This window comes from Muntiacus reevesi, chromosome 13 (assembly GCF_963930625.1).
Source record: "Muntiacus reevesi chromosome 13, mMunRee1.1, whole genome shotgun sequence".
Lineage (NCBI taxonomy): Eukaryota > Metazoa > Chordata > Mammalia > Artiodactyla > Cervidae > Muntiacus > Muntiacus reevesi.
In genome coordinates this window covers 5,377,470-5,394,899 of record NC_089261.1, presented here as the reverse complement: position 1 = coordinate 5,394,899, position 17,430 = coordinate 5,377,470, and the positions used below count along the sequence as shown (strand labels likewise).

Below are 17,430 nucleotides of genomic sequence, written 5' to 3'. Positions count from 1 at the left end.
GTTTCATCCCTGGTTGGGGAAATAATATCGCACATGCCACATGATGCAGCGAAAGAAAGCAAAAAAGAAAGAAACCTAAATATAAAAGTATGTGTATATGTGTTTGTATATACATATGTATTTCTTAGCTCTTTCCACTAAGAGGGCCTGGGAACAGTGACATACTGAAAAAAGAGCTACAGTACTGGCATAAAGATGGACATATAAGCTGAAGGAAGTAGAATTTAGAGTCCAGACATATTATTGTTTATGGCCATATTATTATTTATATTAGTAAATAATAATTTATTATATATAAACATATAGTATATAATAAATATATGTTATTATATATGTCAGAGACCATCACTATACTAGTAACGTCAATCCCTGTCCAACACTGCAGGCTTCATTCCAGTTTTCTCTGGCCCCCTTCTCTAATAGTGAGAAACCTGGTTCCCATTATCCTCCATAGATTTACTTACATGCTCAATCTTCTGCAAACAACCAATAGCTTGATTGATAGTATTATTTGTGGCTGATTGATATTTGTCAAGGGTACCATATCATTCAATGGGAAAAAAACAATGTTTTCAGCAAACAGTGCTGGGACAACTGGATATCCACATGGAAAAAAATGAAAGTGGACCCCTACCTCATATATGAAAATTAATTTAAAATGGATCACAGACCTACATGTAGCAGCTAAAACTATAAAGCTTTAGGAAGAAATATGGGTACAGATATACATGAGCTTGGATGAGGCAATGATTTTTTCAGTTAGGATACCACAAGCACAGACAATCAAAGAAAAAATAAATTGGACTTCATCCAAAATTTAAAATCTCTGTGTATCAGGGACACTATTAAGAAAGTGAGAAAGCAACTCACGGAATAGAGCAAATATTTACAAAACATATATCTGAATAAAGATCTAATGCCGAAAATATATAAAGAACTCTAACAGTGTGACAGTAGAAAAACAGCCCAATTAAAAAATGAGCAAAGGATTGAATAGATGTTTCTTCATAGAAGATGTACAAATGGCGAATAAGTACGTGAAAAAGTGCTCAATATTCTACCTATGTTACACATGATAATAATCAAAAAATTTTTTTACCCTTCATGCAGTAAAGATGCTCAGTATTACTAGTCTTCAGGGAAGTGCAAATTAAAATCAATGAGATACCATTTCATACAATAAATAACCTAGGATGGCTGTGATTTTTTTTTTTAAGGACAAAAGCAAATGTTAATGAGGTAGAGAAATTGCAACCCAGAAACCCCATTTCTAGATATTTACCCTAGAGAAAGGAAAGCTTATGTTCACACAGAAATATACACAAATGTTTATAGCAGCTCTATTTTATAATCACGAAAAACAAAACAACTCAATGGATTAGCAACCTGTGGTACATTCATGCAGTAAACTACTATTCAGCAAACTATAGATCAGTTCAGAGGAACCTCAGAGACATTATGCTGAGGGAAGAAAGCCAGTCTCAAAATATGATTCTGTGTATAGTATGTCTGAATCTATTCTGACTGCTGTACAAAATACTTGATCTAAACCAAGCATTCACTAACACAACATTGTAAAGCAACTATATTCCAATTAAAAACAGACAAGAATTCATTTCTCGAAGTCCTGAAGGCTGCGAAGTCTAAGATCAAGGCTTTGGCAGATTTGCTGTCTGGTGATGGCTTGTTTCCTGGTTCATAGATGGCTGTCTCCTCACTGTGTCCTCATCTGGCAGAAGGGGAAAGGGGGTCTCTTTTATAAAGGCTCTAATCTCATTCATGAGCACAAGCCCTCATGAATCACTTCCCAAAGATTCCACCACTAGGTGCCATCACATTGGGACTTAGCTTTCAGCATATAAATTTGCAGGGGAGGGGCAGACATGGACATTTGGTCTCTAGCATATGACAGTCTTAAAAAGTTAAAACTATAGTATGAAAACTAGTGTATGACCTCAGTCAAATCCCTTACGATTATACAGTGGAAGTGACAAATAGATTCAAGGGATTTGATCTGACAGAGTGCCTGAAGAACTATGGATGGAGGTTTGTAACATTGTACAGGAGGCTGTGATCAAAGTCATCCCCAAGAAAAAGAAGTAGCAAAAGGGCAAAATGGTTGTCTGAGGAGGCCTTAGAAGTAGCTTCTGGAAAGAAGACAAGTGAAAAGCAAAGGAGAAAAGGAAAGATATACCCATCTGAATGCAGAGTTCCAAAGAATAGCAAGGAGAGATAAGATAGCCTTCCTAAGTGATCAGTGCAAAGAAATAGCAGAGAATAATAGAACGGGAAAGACTATTTCTTTTCTTCAAGAAAATTGGAGATGCCAAGGAAACATTTCATGCAAAGATGGGCACAATAAAGGACAGAAACAGTATGGACCTATCAGAAGCAGAGGTATTAAGAAGAGGTGGCAAGAATACACAGAACTACTATACAAAAAAGATCTTAATGACCTGGATAACCACAATGGTGTGATCACTCACCTAGAGCCAGACATCCTGGAGTGCAAAGTCTAGTGGGCCTTAGGAAGCATCACTATGAACAAAGCTAGTGGAGGTGATGGAATTCCAGCTGAACTATTTCTAATGTTAAAAGATGATGCTGTGAAAGTGCTACACTCAATATGCCAGCCAATTTGAAAAACTCAGCAGTGGCCGCAGGACTGGAAAAGGTCAGTTTTCATTCCAATCCCAAAGAAAGGTAATGCCAAAGAATGTTCAAACTACCACACAATTGCACTCATCTCACACACTAGCAAAGTAATGCTCAAAATTCTCCAAGCCAGGCTTCAATAGTATGGGAACCAAGAACTTTCAGATGTTCAAGCTGGATTTAGAAAAGGCAGAGGAAGCAGAGATCAAATTGCCAACATCATTGGATCCTAGAGAAAGAAGAGAGTTCCAGAAAAACATCTACTTGTGCTTTATTGACTATGCCAAAGCCTTTGACTGTGTTGATCACAACAAACTGTGGAAAATTCTTATAGAGATGGGAATACCCTACCACCTTACCTGTCTCCTGAGAAATCTGTATATAGATCAAGAAGCAACAGTTATAACCGTACATGGAGCAACAGACTGGTTGCACATTGGGAAAGGAGTAAGTCAAGGCTGTATGTTGTCACCCTGTTTATTTAACTCATGTGCAGAGTACATCATGCGAAATGTGGGGCTGGATGAAGCACAACCTGGAATCAAGATTGCCGGGAGAAATAGCAACGACCTCAGATATGCAGATGACACCACCCTTATGGCAGAAAGTGAAGAAAAACTGAAGAACCTCTTGATGAAAATGAAAGAGGAGAGTGAAAAAGCTGTCTTAAAACTCAACATTCAAAAAACAAAGATCATGACATCCATTCCCATCACTTCATGGCAAAGAGATGGGGGAAAAAAATGGAAACAGTAAGAGACTTTCTTTTCTTGTGCTCCAAAATCACTGCAGATGGTGACTGCAGCCATGAAATTAAAAGACACTTGCTCCTTGCAAGAAAAACTGTGACCAAACTAGATAGCATATTAAAAAGCAGAGACATTACTTTGCCAACAGAGGTCCATCTAGTCAAAGCTATGGTTTTTTCCAGTAGTCTTGTATAGATGTGAGAGTTGGACCATAAAGAAAGCTGAGCACTGAAGAATGGATGCTTTTGAACTATGGTGTTGGAGAAGACTCTTGAGAGTCCCTTGGACAGCAGGAATATCAAACCAGTCAATCCTAAAGGAAATCAGTCCTAAATATTTATTGGAAGGACTGATGTTGAAGCTGAAACTCCAATACTTCGGCCACCTGATGGGAAGAACTGGCTCATTGGAAAAGACCCTGATGCTGGGAAAGATTGACGGCAGAAGGACAAGGGGATGACAGGGGATGAGATGGTTGGATGGCATCACTGACTCAATGTACATGAATTTGAGCAAGCTCTGGGAGTTGGTGATGGACAGGGAAGCCTGGTGTGCTGCAGTCCATGGGGTCACAAGGAGTCAGACACGACTGAGTGACTGAACTGAGGGGTCATAGAGGGGACATACAGAGCAACAGCACAAGAAAGCTTACTGCACATGTTCCGTGTCCTGATTGTAGTGGTGGTTGTACAAACTTATTCATGGGTTAAAATCCTTAGGCCTGTACACCATACAAATAGTTGTATTGTATGGTAATGTAAAAATGAAAATGTCCAATAGGGGATTTCCCTGGTGGTCCAGTGGTTAAAAAATCCACCTGCCAAAAGAAAAGTTAAAAAAAAAAAAAAAAAAAGGAAAGAAAAAATCCACCTGCCAATGCAGGGAACAGAGGTTTGATCTCTAGTCCGGGAAGATTACACATGCCACAGGGCACAACAAAGCCCTTGCGTCACAACTCCCGAGCCTGCGCTTTAGAGGCCGTGTTCCAAAGCCACTGCAATGAGAAGCCAGCTTACCACAACTAGAGAGACCTGTGCACAGGAACAAAGATCCGGTGTAGCCATAAATAAATCAATTAATTAAAAAAATGTATTACATAGGGCCTACAATAAGTTTGCAATAAGCACTAACTTCAAAGCATTTACCACCTGTCACATGGTAAACATTCAGTAAAATGTTTAGCTGTTATTAATGTTTCAAGTTAATGGGATCCCTGCCTTTAACGGAGTTAAATACAGTAGAATTGCAAACGTAAGTGAGGGATGCTCAGGAGGGGAAGCACCGTGGTGGTACACAGTTACACACTTACAAGTCAGCATGTAGTGAAGTGCGGTGAGAGTGGGGCGGGACCCAGGCAGAGGATCAGAGAAGGTGGTTTGGGAAGACAAGGTGCTTGCTTGCCGAGGGGCCGACCCAGCCAGGCCACCTGACACCCCGACTGACGCTCACCAAGTGCTGCTTCTCTGTCGTGGCAGTTTGCCGGGATAGAGTCGGGCTACGCGTGCTTCTGTGGAAACGACCCTGATTACTGGAAGTACGGGGAGGCCGCCAGTACTGAGTGCAGCAGTGTCTGCTTTGGGGACCACACCCAGCCATGTGGGGGCGACGGCAGGGTCATCGTCTTTGACAGTGAGTATGCTCCGGGCCCTGTGCTGCCCAAGGTTGGGGAACCCTGGGCCGGGGGAGCCGGCCTGCCCATTGTCTGACTCTGCCTCCGTGCTATGCATTCATTTACCTGCAGTACTTACTAAGCACCTACTGCAGGCCAGGGGTGGGTTGCTTTTGCCTCTGTTATTCCTCCAAAGGCAATGAGTCTTCTCCTGGTTACTCTGACAAGAGTAACAACAGCTCCCAGGGACAGACAGGGGCCTGGGAGCAGAAGGGCATGTGGCCCCTTCCTCTCAACTCCTCTTTTGCTCCAGGAGGGTTCTGGAAGAGAGCAGGGTGTCGGGCCTGTGCCCCAGCAGCAGCTCCTCACCCCCTGCCCACTGGTCCCACCAATGGGAACCGTTTGGTCTCCTGCCCCACCCTGGTCATTCTCATGGGCACGGGTGGAGGCCTGCACAGAAGTGCCTGCAAGTGAGTGCAGACTGTGGTGTCCGGGGCTTCTGGGCATCCTGGACTGAGAGGCTGGTCCATATTCAGCCTTTAGAAATTTGTTAAAATTTTAGCTGCTTTCTTCTTCCTTGCTTTCATGGTGGCCTGCTCTCATTCTTGTGCTCTGTCAAGGATGAAGCACTTTGTGTGGCCTGACTCTCCTCAGAGGCGCTTCTTACTTTTTAGAATTAAAATCCCTTGGTTGTCTTGAGATCTCAGCCTTCCGATGGGTTGAAGAAAAAGTTCTGAGCTTCTTCTCAGTGTTAGGATGGAAGCAGCTTTCTACATCCTAAAAGGAAGTAGGTACCCCCCTCCAACCTGGCCTGCTTTGTAAATCCTGGGCCTGCCCTTCCTCTTGAGGACGTTGACTTCTAGGCTCTCGTCTTCACCTCGCTACATGAGACTGTGAACTGGTGTGTCCCCTTCCCTGAACCTGCCGCTCAGAACTGGGGTCCAGACGTTAGATGGGCTGGTGCAGGGTAATGAGGGAACTTCCTGTCTGCAGAAGGTCGTTTCTTGTGCCACAGTGTCCCACTTCAAAAACAAGTGTGGCCCCCTCCCATGAGCCTTGTACCCCTCAGTTATCCGGGAGGCCCTCACTTCACTTTGTGCCCCCTGCAGAGAGGTTTGTGTTTTCATGGGCTTTGTTTCTTCTGTCCTCACACGTTCATATGATACGGGAGCAGGCGGTGGTCTCTCCACCCTCAAAGCCGAGAGAAGCGAGAGGTCTGGATGTGAAGTGAGCCCCTGGGATCACACAGCCCAGCTGGTCCCGAACCCAGACTCTCTGACTCCAGCCTGGTCCCCGCCTGGGCTGTACTGCCACGCTGTGTGCTCACTCTGAGGTCTCCTGGGGAAAAAAAAAAGCCTCCAGTCATTTGTTCAGGGTTTAAGCCACTCATTCTGTGATTCGATCCTGAAACATAAGATGGCCTGGTTTTGCAGACAAAAAAAACAACATCCTAGACTGGATCCCATCAGCTCAGAAGCTTTGTTTGTAACAGGTTGGAAAGCAAACCCCACGGCCGAGCCCCGGCTTGAGGGCTGGTGTCCTTTTGTCTCCTGCAGCTCTGGTTGGCGCCTGTGGTGGGAATTACTCGGCCATGACCTCTGTGGTGTATTCCCCTGACTTTCCTGATGCCTATGCCGCGGGGAGGGTCTGCTACTGGACCATTCGGGTCCCAGGAGCCGCGCACATCCACTTCAACTTCACCTTGTTTGACCTCCGGGATTCCGCAGACATGGTGGAGCTGCTGGATGGCTACACCCACCGCGTCCTGGTCCGTTTCAGCGGGAGGAACCGCCCACCTTCGTCCTTTAACATCTCTCTGGATTTCATCATTTTGTATTTCTTCTCTGATCGCATCAATCAGGCCCAGGGATTTGCCGTCTCATACCAAGGTAAGGTCCCGGCCTCCTCGGGCCCCCCTTGCACCTCGTTATGACGTGCGGACCTCAGGTGGTTCTTGCATGTCAGGAGCTGCCCAATCAACTTGCAGGTTTTCCCACTTCCTGTTTTATAACTTGTACATGCTGCATGATACAGAAAAGAGATGCCACCTGTGAGTTTTGCTGTTTTAGTCATTCTTATGACAGTTTTCATGGAAAAGCTAAAAGAATAACTAAAAGAGCTGAGATTGGTAGAATCAAAAGGTTCCAAAGAGGTCATTTGGTTCATCCTCCTGTCTCTGAACAGCCTTGTCAATCACCAGAGCCTGGTTCACTCAGACCATCCTAACGTGGAGCTATGCCCCTGTACCGTGGACATGTGTGCTGGGTACACAGAGGGCTTCCATGACCTAGTCTCTGCCCTGGACGTCAGAAGCCTAGACAAGAGTTCAGTCAGTGTCTGGCTCCAGTGTACAGGTGGGACAGGCTGGAAGGACAGGTGGGATTGGGGCAGACAGATAGGAAACAAGAGGGCCTTCCAGGCTGGGGGACCGTAGCTGCAGAGGCACAAGGGAAGAACCACCCTAAAGCGTGTCCAGGAGTCCACGCAGAGACCTCAGATGGCTCCTTCAGAGCCAGAGCCTGGCTGGTTCTGCTTTGGGGCCGGGGTGGGGGTGGGGAGGCCAGGGGGCCAGTACCGCCACCTCTTTGGCGTCTCCACCAGCTTTCCCCCAGCTAATTCCTTTTGGTCTTCCAGCCATCAAGGAAGACCCACCACAGGAGAAGCCCACTGACAACCAGATGCTGGCCGAGGTGATCACGGAGCAGGCCAACTTCAGTGTGAGCGCTGCCCGGTCCTCCAAAGTCCTCTACGTCATCACCACCAGCCCCAGCCACCCACCCCAGACTGTGCCAGGTAGCCGTTCCCAGACACCATCAAGGGGGTGGGAGCCACAGAGCTTGGCAGCAGCACCCTAGGCAGTTACAGAAACAGGGTGCTCTTGAGGGTTCCCTTTTCAAGGCGGCTTGGGGGTCCTGGCTCCATGACTCTGTTTGTCTTGGCCTTGGAGGGACAGCTTCTCTTTGGCTTGATTCCTTAGTCCTTAGGCAAGGTGCTCACCTCCTTTAGGACACGGTATTTAATAAGCTTATCCAGTGTTTCCACAGCCAAGCTGTAGCTCGCTAAATGCATCAGCAGTTGCCAGAGCTCTCCTCAGTCATTGGGCAGATGTGTAAGTGCTTTACTGATGCTAGGCTCTGTTGTAGCTGCTGGACTGTACAGAGAACCACACAAAATCCCTGCCCTCCTGCCACTTGTAAGTGGGAGGAGAAAGACAAGAAGCAAAATGAGAAGTCAGATAGTGACCTGAGCTGTGAAGGTAGGCCCCACAGGAGTAGGGTGGAGAAGGAGCAGTAGTCTTGTGGGCCAAGCTGGGTGACCTGATCGGGCACAGACGGTCACTCCCTCTTTTCTGCCAAGGAAATTGCAGTCTTTAAGAGCTGGTAGAGCTGCAGATCCCATTAGTGGTTCCCCGCTTTAAAGGTTTTCCCCTGCAGGACTCGCAGCAGGGAGTCGGGCACGAGAGCCCCTCCCTGTGTGTCCTGTCATTTGTGTATCTAGCATCTCACAGTTCACACAGCCCGTTCCTCAGATGAGGAAGCTGGGGCCCAGAGAGCCGTCACACGGTGGTCCCAGCAGTGGAGATGGAACGTGTACCGCCCCTTTTGACTCTGAGTGGAGTGTGCTTTGGGCCACACTGCCTGCCTCTCTCCACAGGGGAGTCAGGAGCCAGGCGAGGTGCTCACAAGGCCTGGGGCTGCATGCCAGCCCCGCTCCAGCTGCATGCTGTGGCCGCCCCCACCTGCCGGGAACTCCTCAGCCAGCCTGCCCCCCAGCCCCCTGACCCCAGGCTGCCAGGGCTCCCTCAGGGCTGCACATAGACCTCCTCCTGAAAACTGAGCTCACACCCAGCCCGAAACTCACCCCTTGTGCAAACTCACCCCTGTGTTTTACACTTGCAGGATGGACAGTGTATGGCCTGGCAACACTCCTCATCCTTACGGTCACAGCCATCGTAGCAAAGATACTTCTGCACATCACGTTCAGGTGAGTATGGGAGCTGCCCGGCCCCAGGAAGGGAAGGTAATTTCTACTACGTTTCAGTTGTCTGAAACACTTGTAACATCAGAACACAATTCCAAAGCGCTCAACACGGGGCAGTGTACGGCCATAGACATTCCTCATTCTCTGTAGAGTGAAATGTCCAGCTGGACAAATCTCACTAAGGTTTGAGGGATTGTGTTTGCTCCCCCGTCTAGAGGATATCATTTCAAGGAGGACTGAAATAGTCCAGGCGTAAAACAGGACAATTTCCATTGTTTTGATTTGTGCTGACCTCTTGATGAGATTGTTACCTAAGAGCAGAGATTCCTAGGATAATACCCGGTGTATTTCCTGATGCCATCTAGAATCTGTGAGACAGTCTTAGGAAGAGAAGTTTTATTAACTACTGTTTAATAATTATTTTTAAGGAAGTTATTTAGGAAGCTTATAATAGCTTCACCCTTCAATTCTGACCAATTTGGGAAAAAAATTTTTTTCCTTCTCTTACTTCCACTATTCAGGTTTAACTGTTCTGCCTTTTAGGAAAGGGGCGATTGTTCATGCACAGGAGTCCGTGCACTTACAGAAGGGCCTGCTAATCTTCCTACCTGTATTCTGTCTTTCCTGTGGTTCCCAGTTCAGGCTCTCTCCGTTTCTCATTTCCTCCAGTTTTATTGAGATACAATTGACATAAAGTCTCTCTCCATTTCAAGGCCTTCCTGAGCATTGGTGTAAAAGCTACATTTTCCCCAACTTTCTGGCTTGGGCTTGATTCAGGGTTTTTTGTCTTTGGTTTTCAGTTGTCCTGGGTCTTCGAGTGGGGCCTACTGTTTGTTGCAGTGCACAGGCTTCTCACTGCAGTGGCTTCTCTCGTTGCAGAGCACAAGGTCTAGGTGTGTGGGCTTCAGTATCTGTGGCACATGGGCTCAGCTGTGGCGGCTCGAGGGCTCCAGCCCACAGGCTCGGTGGTTGCGATGCATGGGCTTAGTTGCTCCGAGGCTGCCACAGACTTTCATACATTAAATGCCGGCTCCTCTATTGCCCTGTAAAGGCTGCCCTTGGCCCCTTGGCACTAGTCATAGGCCTTGCCACCCTGCACTGTACATTTTTCAGAGAAAATAATGTCCTTATTACTGTTTACTGAGCTTCTAATATATATAAATATAACATATGTATGTTTTTCTTTCTTTTTTTTGAGTTACAGTTCACACACTCCAGGGAACCCTCTCAGGCGTAGTCCCGTCTGTGTGTCCCCGACAGCAGGGAGGGGCGGGGTGCTCTCTGGGGCCCAGCACCTCACCATGTGCCGAGACCCCAAAGCTCGTGTGCATCTCCCATCTGACACCCAGTGCCTCTGCACTTTCCCTGCCCAGCAGCCCGAGGGGCTGACTCAGGGAGCGGGGCAGATGGGGAGAAAGGCAGGGCCCACTCCCAGCAGAGCAGGGAGTGCCTGTTTAGGTAGGTGAGCTTCTGAATAAGCGTCATTCGAAAAGAGTTCGTCTGCTTAAAAAGAGAAGATTTTTTAAAACTCATAAGCTCTCAGGCCAGCCCTTTCCAGATTGGAATAACCCTGCCAGCTAGAAGGTCCTTCATTACTCTGAGCTGGGACCTGCCGCACTGCACTGCCATCCCGTGGGATTTGGGTCACTCGCCCGGCGATCCCTCCAGTCTCTCATGGCAGCTCCTAGGTTTCCCCAGGCCTCCTCACTGAGTATCCTATTCTATAGGTGCAGGTATCTCATGAAATGGTAGGTTGCTTTGGACGCTTAGCTCTGTTCTACTTGAAAAATTAAGATATTTTTGTTTGACAGATCCCATCGCGTTCCTGCCTCGGGGGACCTTAGGGATTGTCATCAACCAGGGACGTCGGGGGAAATTTGGAGCATTTTTTATGAGCCTTCTACTTCGATTTCCATCTTTAAGAAGAAGCTCAAGTGTCAGAGTCAACCAGACGACCGTAATCCTCTTGTGAGTGACTAAGAGTTCCCCCTCCATGCCAAGGACATGAGATCCCTCTGCACTCGAGGCCCCTGGGGACCGCCTCTCCCGTGGTTTCCTTCCACAGACTCTTCCCCGCCTCGCCTTTGGCCTCCTCCAGGGCAGCAGTCTTCCGACTGTGTGGGTGCCTGACTCGGGGGCCACTTGGCCTGGATTCAGCCTGCTTCATCACCACACTCAGGAGAGAGACTCAGGTCCCGGTCTGTGCCCCCTGCATCTCACTCTCGTCTAGGAGCGGGGGGTTGGGACAACAGGGGCTGAGGTGACGGGGTGATTGTCAGGCATGGGGCTCAGGTACATTCTAGACAGCTGTCAGGTAGTGGGTAGGTAGCGCTTCTTCCCAGTTTTGTCCATGCACAGATGGCTTTCTCCTGATCTTTCTGCTTTGGAACAGGTCAGGCAGAGAGAGTTCTGAGGCTCTCCCGAGGGGTAGCCTGGTCCGGTACTCCCGGGCGTCAGCCGCCCCACGCATGATGAAGGCCCATGCTCTGCGCTGGCTCTGGGCTCTGGGCAAGAATGGGCCTCCTCCAACCTGGAAGGCCGTCAGGTCAAACCTGACACCTTCACACGCGGCTACTTTCTGTTGCTTCTTTGTGCAGCTTGGTGACCAGTAGACAGGTTTGAGGGATGGTCATAGGAAATGTCCAGTCATCTATTCACGCAGCAGACTTCACCGAAAGCTTTTCCAGGTGCTCAGTAACTCCTCATTGGGTTTGCTGGCCTCGTCCCTGAGCAGCTTGAGGTTCCGTGGAGCCCAAGCCAAGCCCCATCTGTTGACTCCTAAGCTGCCTCTCTGTTCAGAACAGTGTATATGGCAGAGCATCCAGGCAGCGTCTTGTGACCCCGGGCACCAGCAATCCCTCCTTTAACTGTCCCTCCTTTTAAAAGAGGATGAGAAATTCCCATGGCCTGGGCATTCAGTGGTCTCCATGCCCCTTCTTATGGGGACAGGATGGGCTTTGGAATGGCTCAGCGGGGAAAGAGAGGGCTCTTGTCCCTGGTCCCACATCCCCTGCACCACCACCCCCCAACCCCGACCCAGAGGGGAGCCTCAGAGAGCGGTGTGCAGAGTGCGGAGGGAGGGCGTGGGAACCGGAGCCCCTCCGGGAGAGGCCTCCGGAGATGGAGAGCTGCAGCTGCAGTGGCTGTGGGTGGTAGAGTCGGTGCCATCCCTCACAGCAGCTGGGAGGAGGGCCCGGGCCCCGCGGGCCGGCCTGGCCTTTCTCAGAGCAAGGCTCCCCTGTAGGCACTCAGGCCTCGTAGGCCTCGGGCCCCATCGCTCCCTGTTTGGGTACTCTGCCCCCCTCCCCCAGACCCCGGGCTGCTGCTCGCTTGGCCTTCCCTGGGGGTCTGCCACACTGGCAGCCAAATACACCCGGCTCCCAGAAAGACAGAAGGCCTCATGGGGCCGCTGGGAGGTGACCCCAGAGGCCAGAGAGATGCTGGGAGCTGGCGGGGGGAGAGTTAGAGTGGGAGACGCAGCAAGCCCGCAGGAGGGTGGGGGCGCTGCCCAAGGCCCTGGGGGAGGCTTTGATCTGGAAAGGCAGTTCCCCCCCAGAGCAGCTGTCTGCCGGCCCCCAGGGTCTGGATACAGGCCTGCCACGTGCAAGGACCACTGGGATGTATGACATGTGCAGTCTCCCCTCCAAACTATTCCTGGCCTTTGTGGAATCTCCTCTCAGACACAAGTGTCAGGTGTGTGCGGTCACTAGGTCCCTGAGCAGCTCAGAGGGAGTGTGGAATTGCAGCCGGGAGGCTCCGCCCGACCAGGAGCAGTTGCTGCAAGCCGCGGGCTCCCTCTGGTCCCCGGCCCTGGTGCGCCCTGGGGGCCCACCTGCTGTCGTCACACCTGGTGACTTCAGGTCACTGTGTGTCCGAGCAGCCGGAGGAGCCCTTTCTCAGAGATCCCCAAGGTGCTGGAAGCCCAGGGCTATCCTTCCTGCCACCTCGGGTGCAGCCCAGTGACCCAGGATCCACTTACCATCCCGGGAGCAGCCCTGGAAACCCACACTGGCCTCAGGATGGCACAGGGGGAGAGGGCCATAAACTGTCCCAGGCCGAAGTCTGTAAGCCTGACCTGGCCATGGCCTTGGCTGGAACCTATCAGCCACCTGCCCAGAGGGGCCCCCTGCACCTAAGTAAACACTTGAGACACAAACTGTCCCAGAAGAGGGGAGGTGTTTACACCTAGGAACACCCAGGGGACCAGCACTTGATCTGCTAAGAAACCACTTAAGAGGCGAGAAAGTAGGGGTTGGAGGGGACTGGAAAGGGTGACCCTGAGAAAAGCACACGACAGATCACACGGGCTTAGGTAAGAGGAAGCGTAGGGGCCCAGGGGACCCCGTGGATCAAAGCATCCCTGCCCTGCGGTGATCGGGTGCTGCTGGGACCCAGGCCCCCACCTCAGCCCACGCCCCACTCTGGCCAGCCAGGGAACCTGGCCTCTTGGCCCCTGGAGAAGGCTCAGGGGGCTCCTGTTCTTCCCTGAGTGGCCAGTGGCTCACAGAACAGAGAAGGAAGGGGAATGAACCCAGGTGTCTGCACATCAGAACAGGGTTGAGGCCCCCTCTTTCTGGGCCTGAGCGAGGTAACTTCTGAGGTGTGGGCTGTAGCTCAAGACTCCAGTCGGCCAGAAACCCACAGAGATCAGAGCACTTGCAGGCGCAGCTGTCCTGGCCCTTCTGCCAAAACCGGGGGGAGGCGGCGGGGGCCTGCACAGGAAGCACCTGCGCCCCCCCCCCCCCCCCCGCACCCTGCCCATTGTCAGCCCATGGCAGGAGTGGTCGGACCTGCTCCATGTCCAGCCAGGTCGTCTTGACCCCAGAGTCACCACGCCCCTGTGAGTTCTGGCACTCCAGTCTTCCCAAGCACTTGCAGGTGCCTCTGAGGTCGGCCCCTGACCTGACCGCACCCTGGCCTCCCGTCGAGCCTGGCCGGCCCGCAGCCCGCAGCCCACAGCCCTGCACTGCGGCCCTCTTGGTTTCCAGTCTCCCTTGCTGTTTGATGTCTGCTTTTGCTGCCACCTTGGGAATGTTTAACCTTCTGATTGTTTCCTCTGGTGTCTCGTTTACCTTCCTCACTGTTCTACCTCCTGGCTGGGGCTCTCAGCTTAGCCGCCCTGGTGCAGGGTGTTTCTCTTCCAGCCGCAGCTGCCTCCCCTCAGGCTGGCCAGCTCAGGGGGACGGGGCCTCACCCTCAGCCTGCAGACCCCGGGGGGCCCATCTCCCAGGTTCCCGTCTTGCTGAGTTGAACACACTCAACGGGGCAGCAGTGGGGTGTGGGGGAAAGTCCAGGCCAGTCTGCTGCTTTGGAAGGGATGTGTCGCCAGGAGCACATGGTCGAGGTTGGGGGCTGCTGCCCCGGGGTCCTCCTGGCGTCAGGACCGCCCACACCCTCTCACCTTCCCAAGGGGCTGCTGACTCTGGATGAGAAGGCTTTACCTGTAAATATGCTCTGAATATGCAACTTTGAGAATAAAATAGAAACATCATGTATTTTAAAATATAAGATGAAGTGTGACGCACTGTATACAATTTAATATATATTTTTAGGATTTTGTTATTTAAGAAAATGGAATGTAATGGTACTTAACTTTTACAAAAGAGAGAAAAATGTTATTTTTACCGTCTGGAGAAAATAAATATTCTCATTGTTGTAGAAACCGCGACGGGCCCAGGGTTGTTGTGTGTACGGGCGGCTCCCAAGCCCGTGGCCGGGACATTGCCGTGCTAGGGGCCCACGGGCTCACCCTGGGCCTGTGCCTCTGACCCGCAGCCGATCTCCGACTGGGGAGGTCTGCAGAGTTGGGATCCCACACCCCCAGGTCTGAGGTGGCCTCAGGCCGGTCAGTCCAGTGTCTGCCCCTGCAAGACACGCAGCTCCCCTGGCTCAGGAGGTCCACACGATCCCCCCGCCTTTCCGGGCAGCTGGCACTTCCTCTCCCCTTCCCCCCCACCACCCCTTCCTCTGTAATAGCAGGGAAGAAGCTTGGGTGTGAGTTGCCCTCTCCTGTGAGGGCTGCGCGCCCCAAAGCCACTTTCAGCGGGTCCCGAGGAAGCCGAGCGTCCGCCTGTGGGACCCAGCTGTGAGGCTGGGGGTATAGAACAGGGAGCCTGTAAAGGATTTCCGTGGAGGAGCGACGTCAGGTTCCCAGTTGAGAAGCATTTCCCACTTGCATTCAGCGAAGTGGTCGGAGTGAGGTTAAACCAAGGGTGAGGAGGCCAGTCAGAGATGCCGAGGGCCTATCGGGGCTCCCAGAGCCGCGCTGTGGTGGGAGGGGAGAGCCTGAGAGAGAGAGCCGGCCGCCTCCACGGGGCCCGGCTCACCCCCAGTCCTCCCACTTGCCACATCACCTTTCAGGTGAGGGCGGTTACAGCACTCAGGTCACCTGGTCGTGATGAGTTGTTGCCTGTGGTATGTTTTCAATAAGCAGTAGCTGCTCCCTGTTCTGGAATGCAGCTGGTAGGTGAAGAACAAGGTGCTGCCCAAGTGTCCTGACCCGGCTGCCGAGGAGAGAGAGGCCAGTCTCTGCGGTAAAGGACATAAAAAGAGAGGAAACGTGCAGAGCTCTGTCGGGCTGAGTCGAGGGAGGCCCCCATGGGATGTGGAGGCCGAACTGTTAGACCCAGGACAGGTGGCCTGAGGCCCAGGGAGGGTCAGGACTGGGGGCTGCAGCCCATGAAAGCAGAGGCACAGCTGACATCCCTGGGGTGTGTCTGGGCAGGAGCAGCTGAGGACAGTGTCTCGGACACACTCAGACAGATGGGGGGGAGCCTGGGCAGGACTGGGGCAGGGGGCTGGCCAGCGGGCAGGAGCAGGCCCCAGAAGCCAAGCTTCCGACCTGCCTGGAGCAGGCTGCCGTTGGTTCTGTAATTCCCCAGGTACAAATCCTCAGGAGGCGATTGGCCGGGCAAAGCCTCCAGCACCACCACCTTAGACGCAGACATGCTTCTCAGACTCCCGCCTCGACCACTGGCCTGAGAACCCCTGGTGTGCTAGTTCGAAATGCAGGTTCCTGGGCCCTACCCCAGACCCACCAGACTCTCCGGGAAGCCCCTGACTGATGCTGGCGCTCACTGAAATCCGAATACATTTTTACCTCATTTGAGAAGTTTGGTCAATAGTCACCTTCTCCTCTGAAAGGAACTGTCCACTCACAGACAGCGGCCTTAAGTTCCCCTGGCCTCTTCCTCTGCCGTCCACAGAGTACTGCTTCCTCAACTTAGAAGGCTGTATCACTCCAGAGATTCATCGAGGGACAGAGAAGCGCAGGGCATAGCAGTCATTCCAGAAGCTTCTCCGGAAGGCACTGCTTTGACATGGCTGTTTCACACCCCCCACCCCCGACCTCGGCCGACACCTCAGAGGCCAGTGTCACCTGAGCGTCCGTCTTCTCTGAGCTCTCCTTCTGCCTTTCCCAGAAACTCTTGCCTGGCCCTGAAGGAAAATACTAAAATTTTTAATGGCTGTTGGAGAGCAAATGGAGTGGCCTTGCTGGTGAACTTCTTAGAGACGGATCCGCCTGCAACAGAAAAATAAACAGACGCATGCACCTGTCCTGCCTGAAGCAGAGCCAGGAGGAGCCCCCTGTTCCAGCCCATCTGAGTGGACCCGGGGGACTGCTGACCTTGACCTCGTCTCCTTGTTCTGAACCTGCAAGATGGGACACTAAAAGCCGCCCACCCGGGAGCTGGCACCAGGGCAGCGTCAGCCTCATCCTCTGTCAGGCAACCAAGGGCCTTCCTCCAGAGACGAAAGGCCTGGACAAGGCCGACCTTGTCCTCAAGCTTGGCGATCACATGACCATCCCCTCTCCCCACGGGGCTGTGCGTGCCTGAAGCTGCAGACGGTCTCTGGAACACAGAGAACTGGGATGCCTTTGTTCCTCTGTGGCAGGGTCGGGTCCCCGTGGGGGATTGTTTTTGCTTGGCTGAAAGGGGCACTTTGGGGAGAGAACATTTCAACCTCAAGAAGCAGCAACATTTGCTTGTAGCTGGAAGTCTCCCTTCCTGGTCTCCAGCTGTTGTCTGGAGCCACTGGGCCCCTGCTGAATGGGACCACGCCCGGCAACTAGGCGCAGACAGCACCGGGCTGGCCTGGCTGTGGACCAGCCTGTGTGCGGAGGCCGGTCTCCAGGACAAGCCTGTCGCCGAGGATTCCCTCAGCCCTCTCAGAGGTGGTCACCGGGCCCTGGAATGAGCCTGCCTGCTGTGGATGACTGGGCCAAGGAACCTGGCTGCACAGAGAAGCATTTTAGAGGGAAAGCAGATCCAAGCTCGAGGTCCAGAGTAACTCCTCAGGTGGGGAAAAAAGACAACAGAAGAATCTGAAACAGCCAAGCTTCTTGCAACAGAGAACCTTCCAATCTCTTATTTCACTCTCAGGAAATGTCTATTATTGTCCCTGTTCGAAGGAAGCCACTGAACTTCTGAAAAA

General features: G+C 51.7%; 1 protein-coding gene across 1 annotated transcript in view; it reads left to right on the top strand.

The window, feature by feature from the left end:
* Nucleotides 1-14,654, top strand: part of KREMEN1 (kringle containing transmembrane protein 1) — a 55,985-nt gene extending 41,331 nt beyond the window's left edge. The window contains exons 5-9 of the mRNA XM_065904445.1: nt 4,880-5,033; nt 6,570-6,902; nt 7,648-7,806; nt 8,913-8,997; nt 10,806-14,654. Coding sequence (XP_065760517.1) covers nt 4,880-5,033; nt 6,570-6,902; nt 7,648-7,806; nt 8,913-8,997; nt 10,806-10,974 — 900 coding nt within the window. The 3' untranslated portion in view covers nt 10,975-14,654. The remainder of the gene's footprint in view (nt 1-4,879; nt 5,034-6,569; nt 6,903-7,647; nt 7,807-8,912; nt 8,998-10,805) is intronic.
* The last annotated feature ends 2,776 nt before the right edge of the window (nt 14,655-17,430 follow it).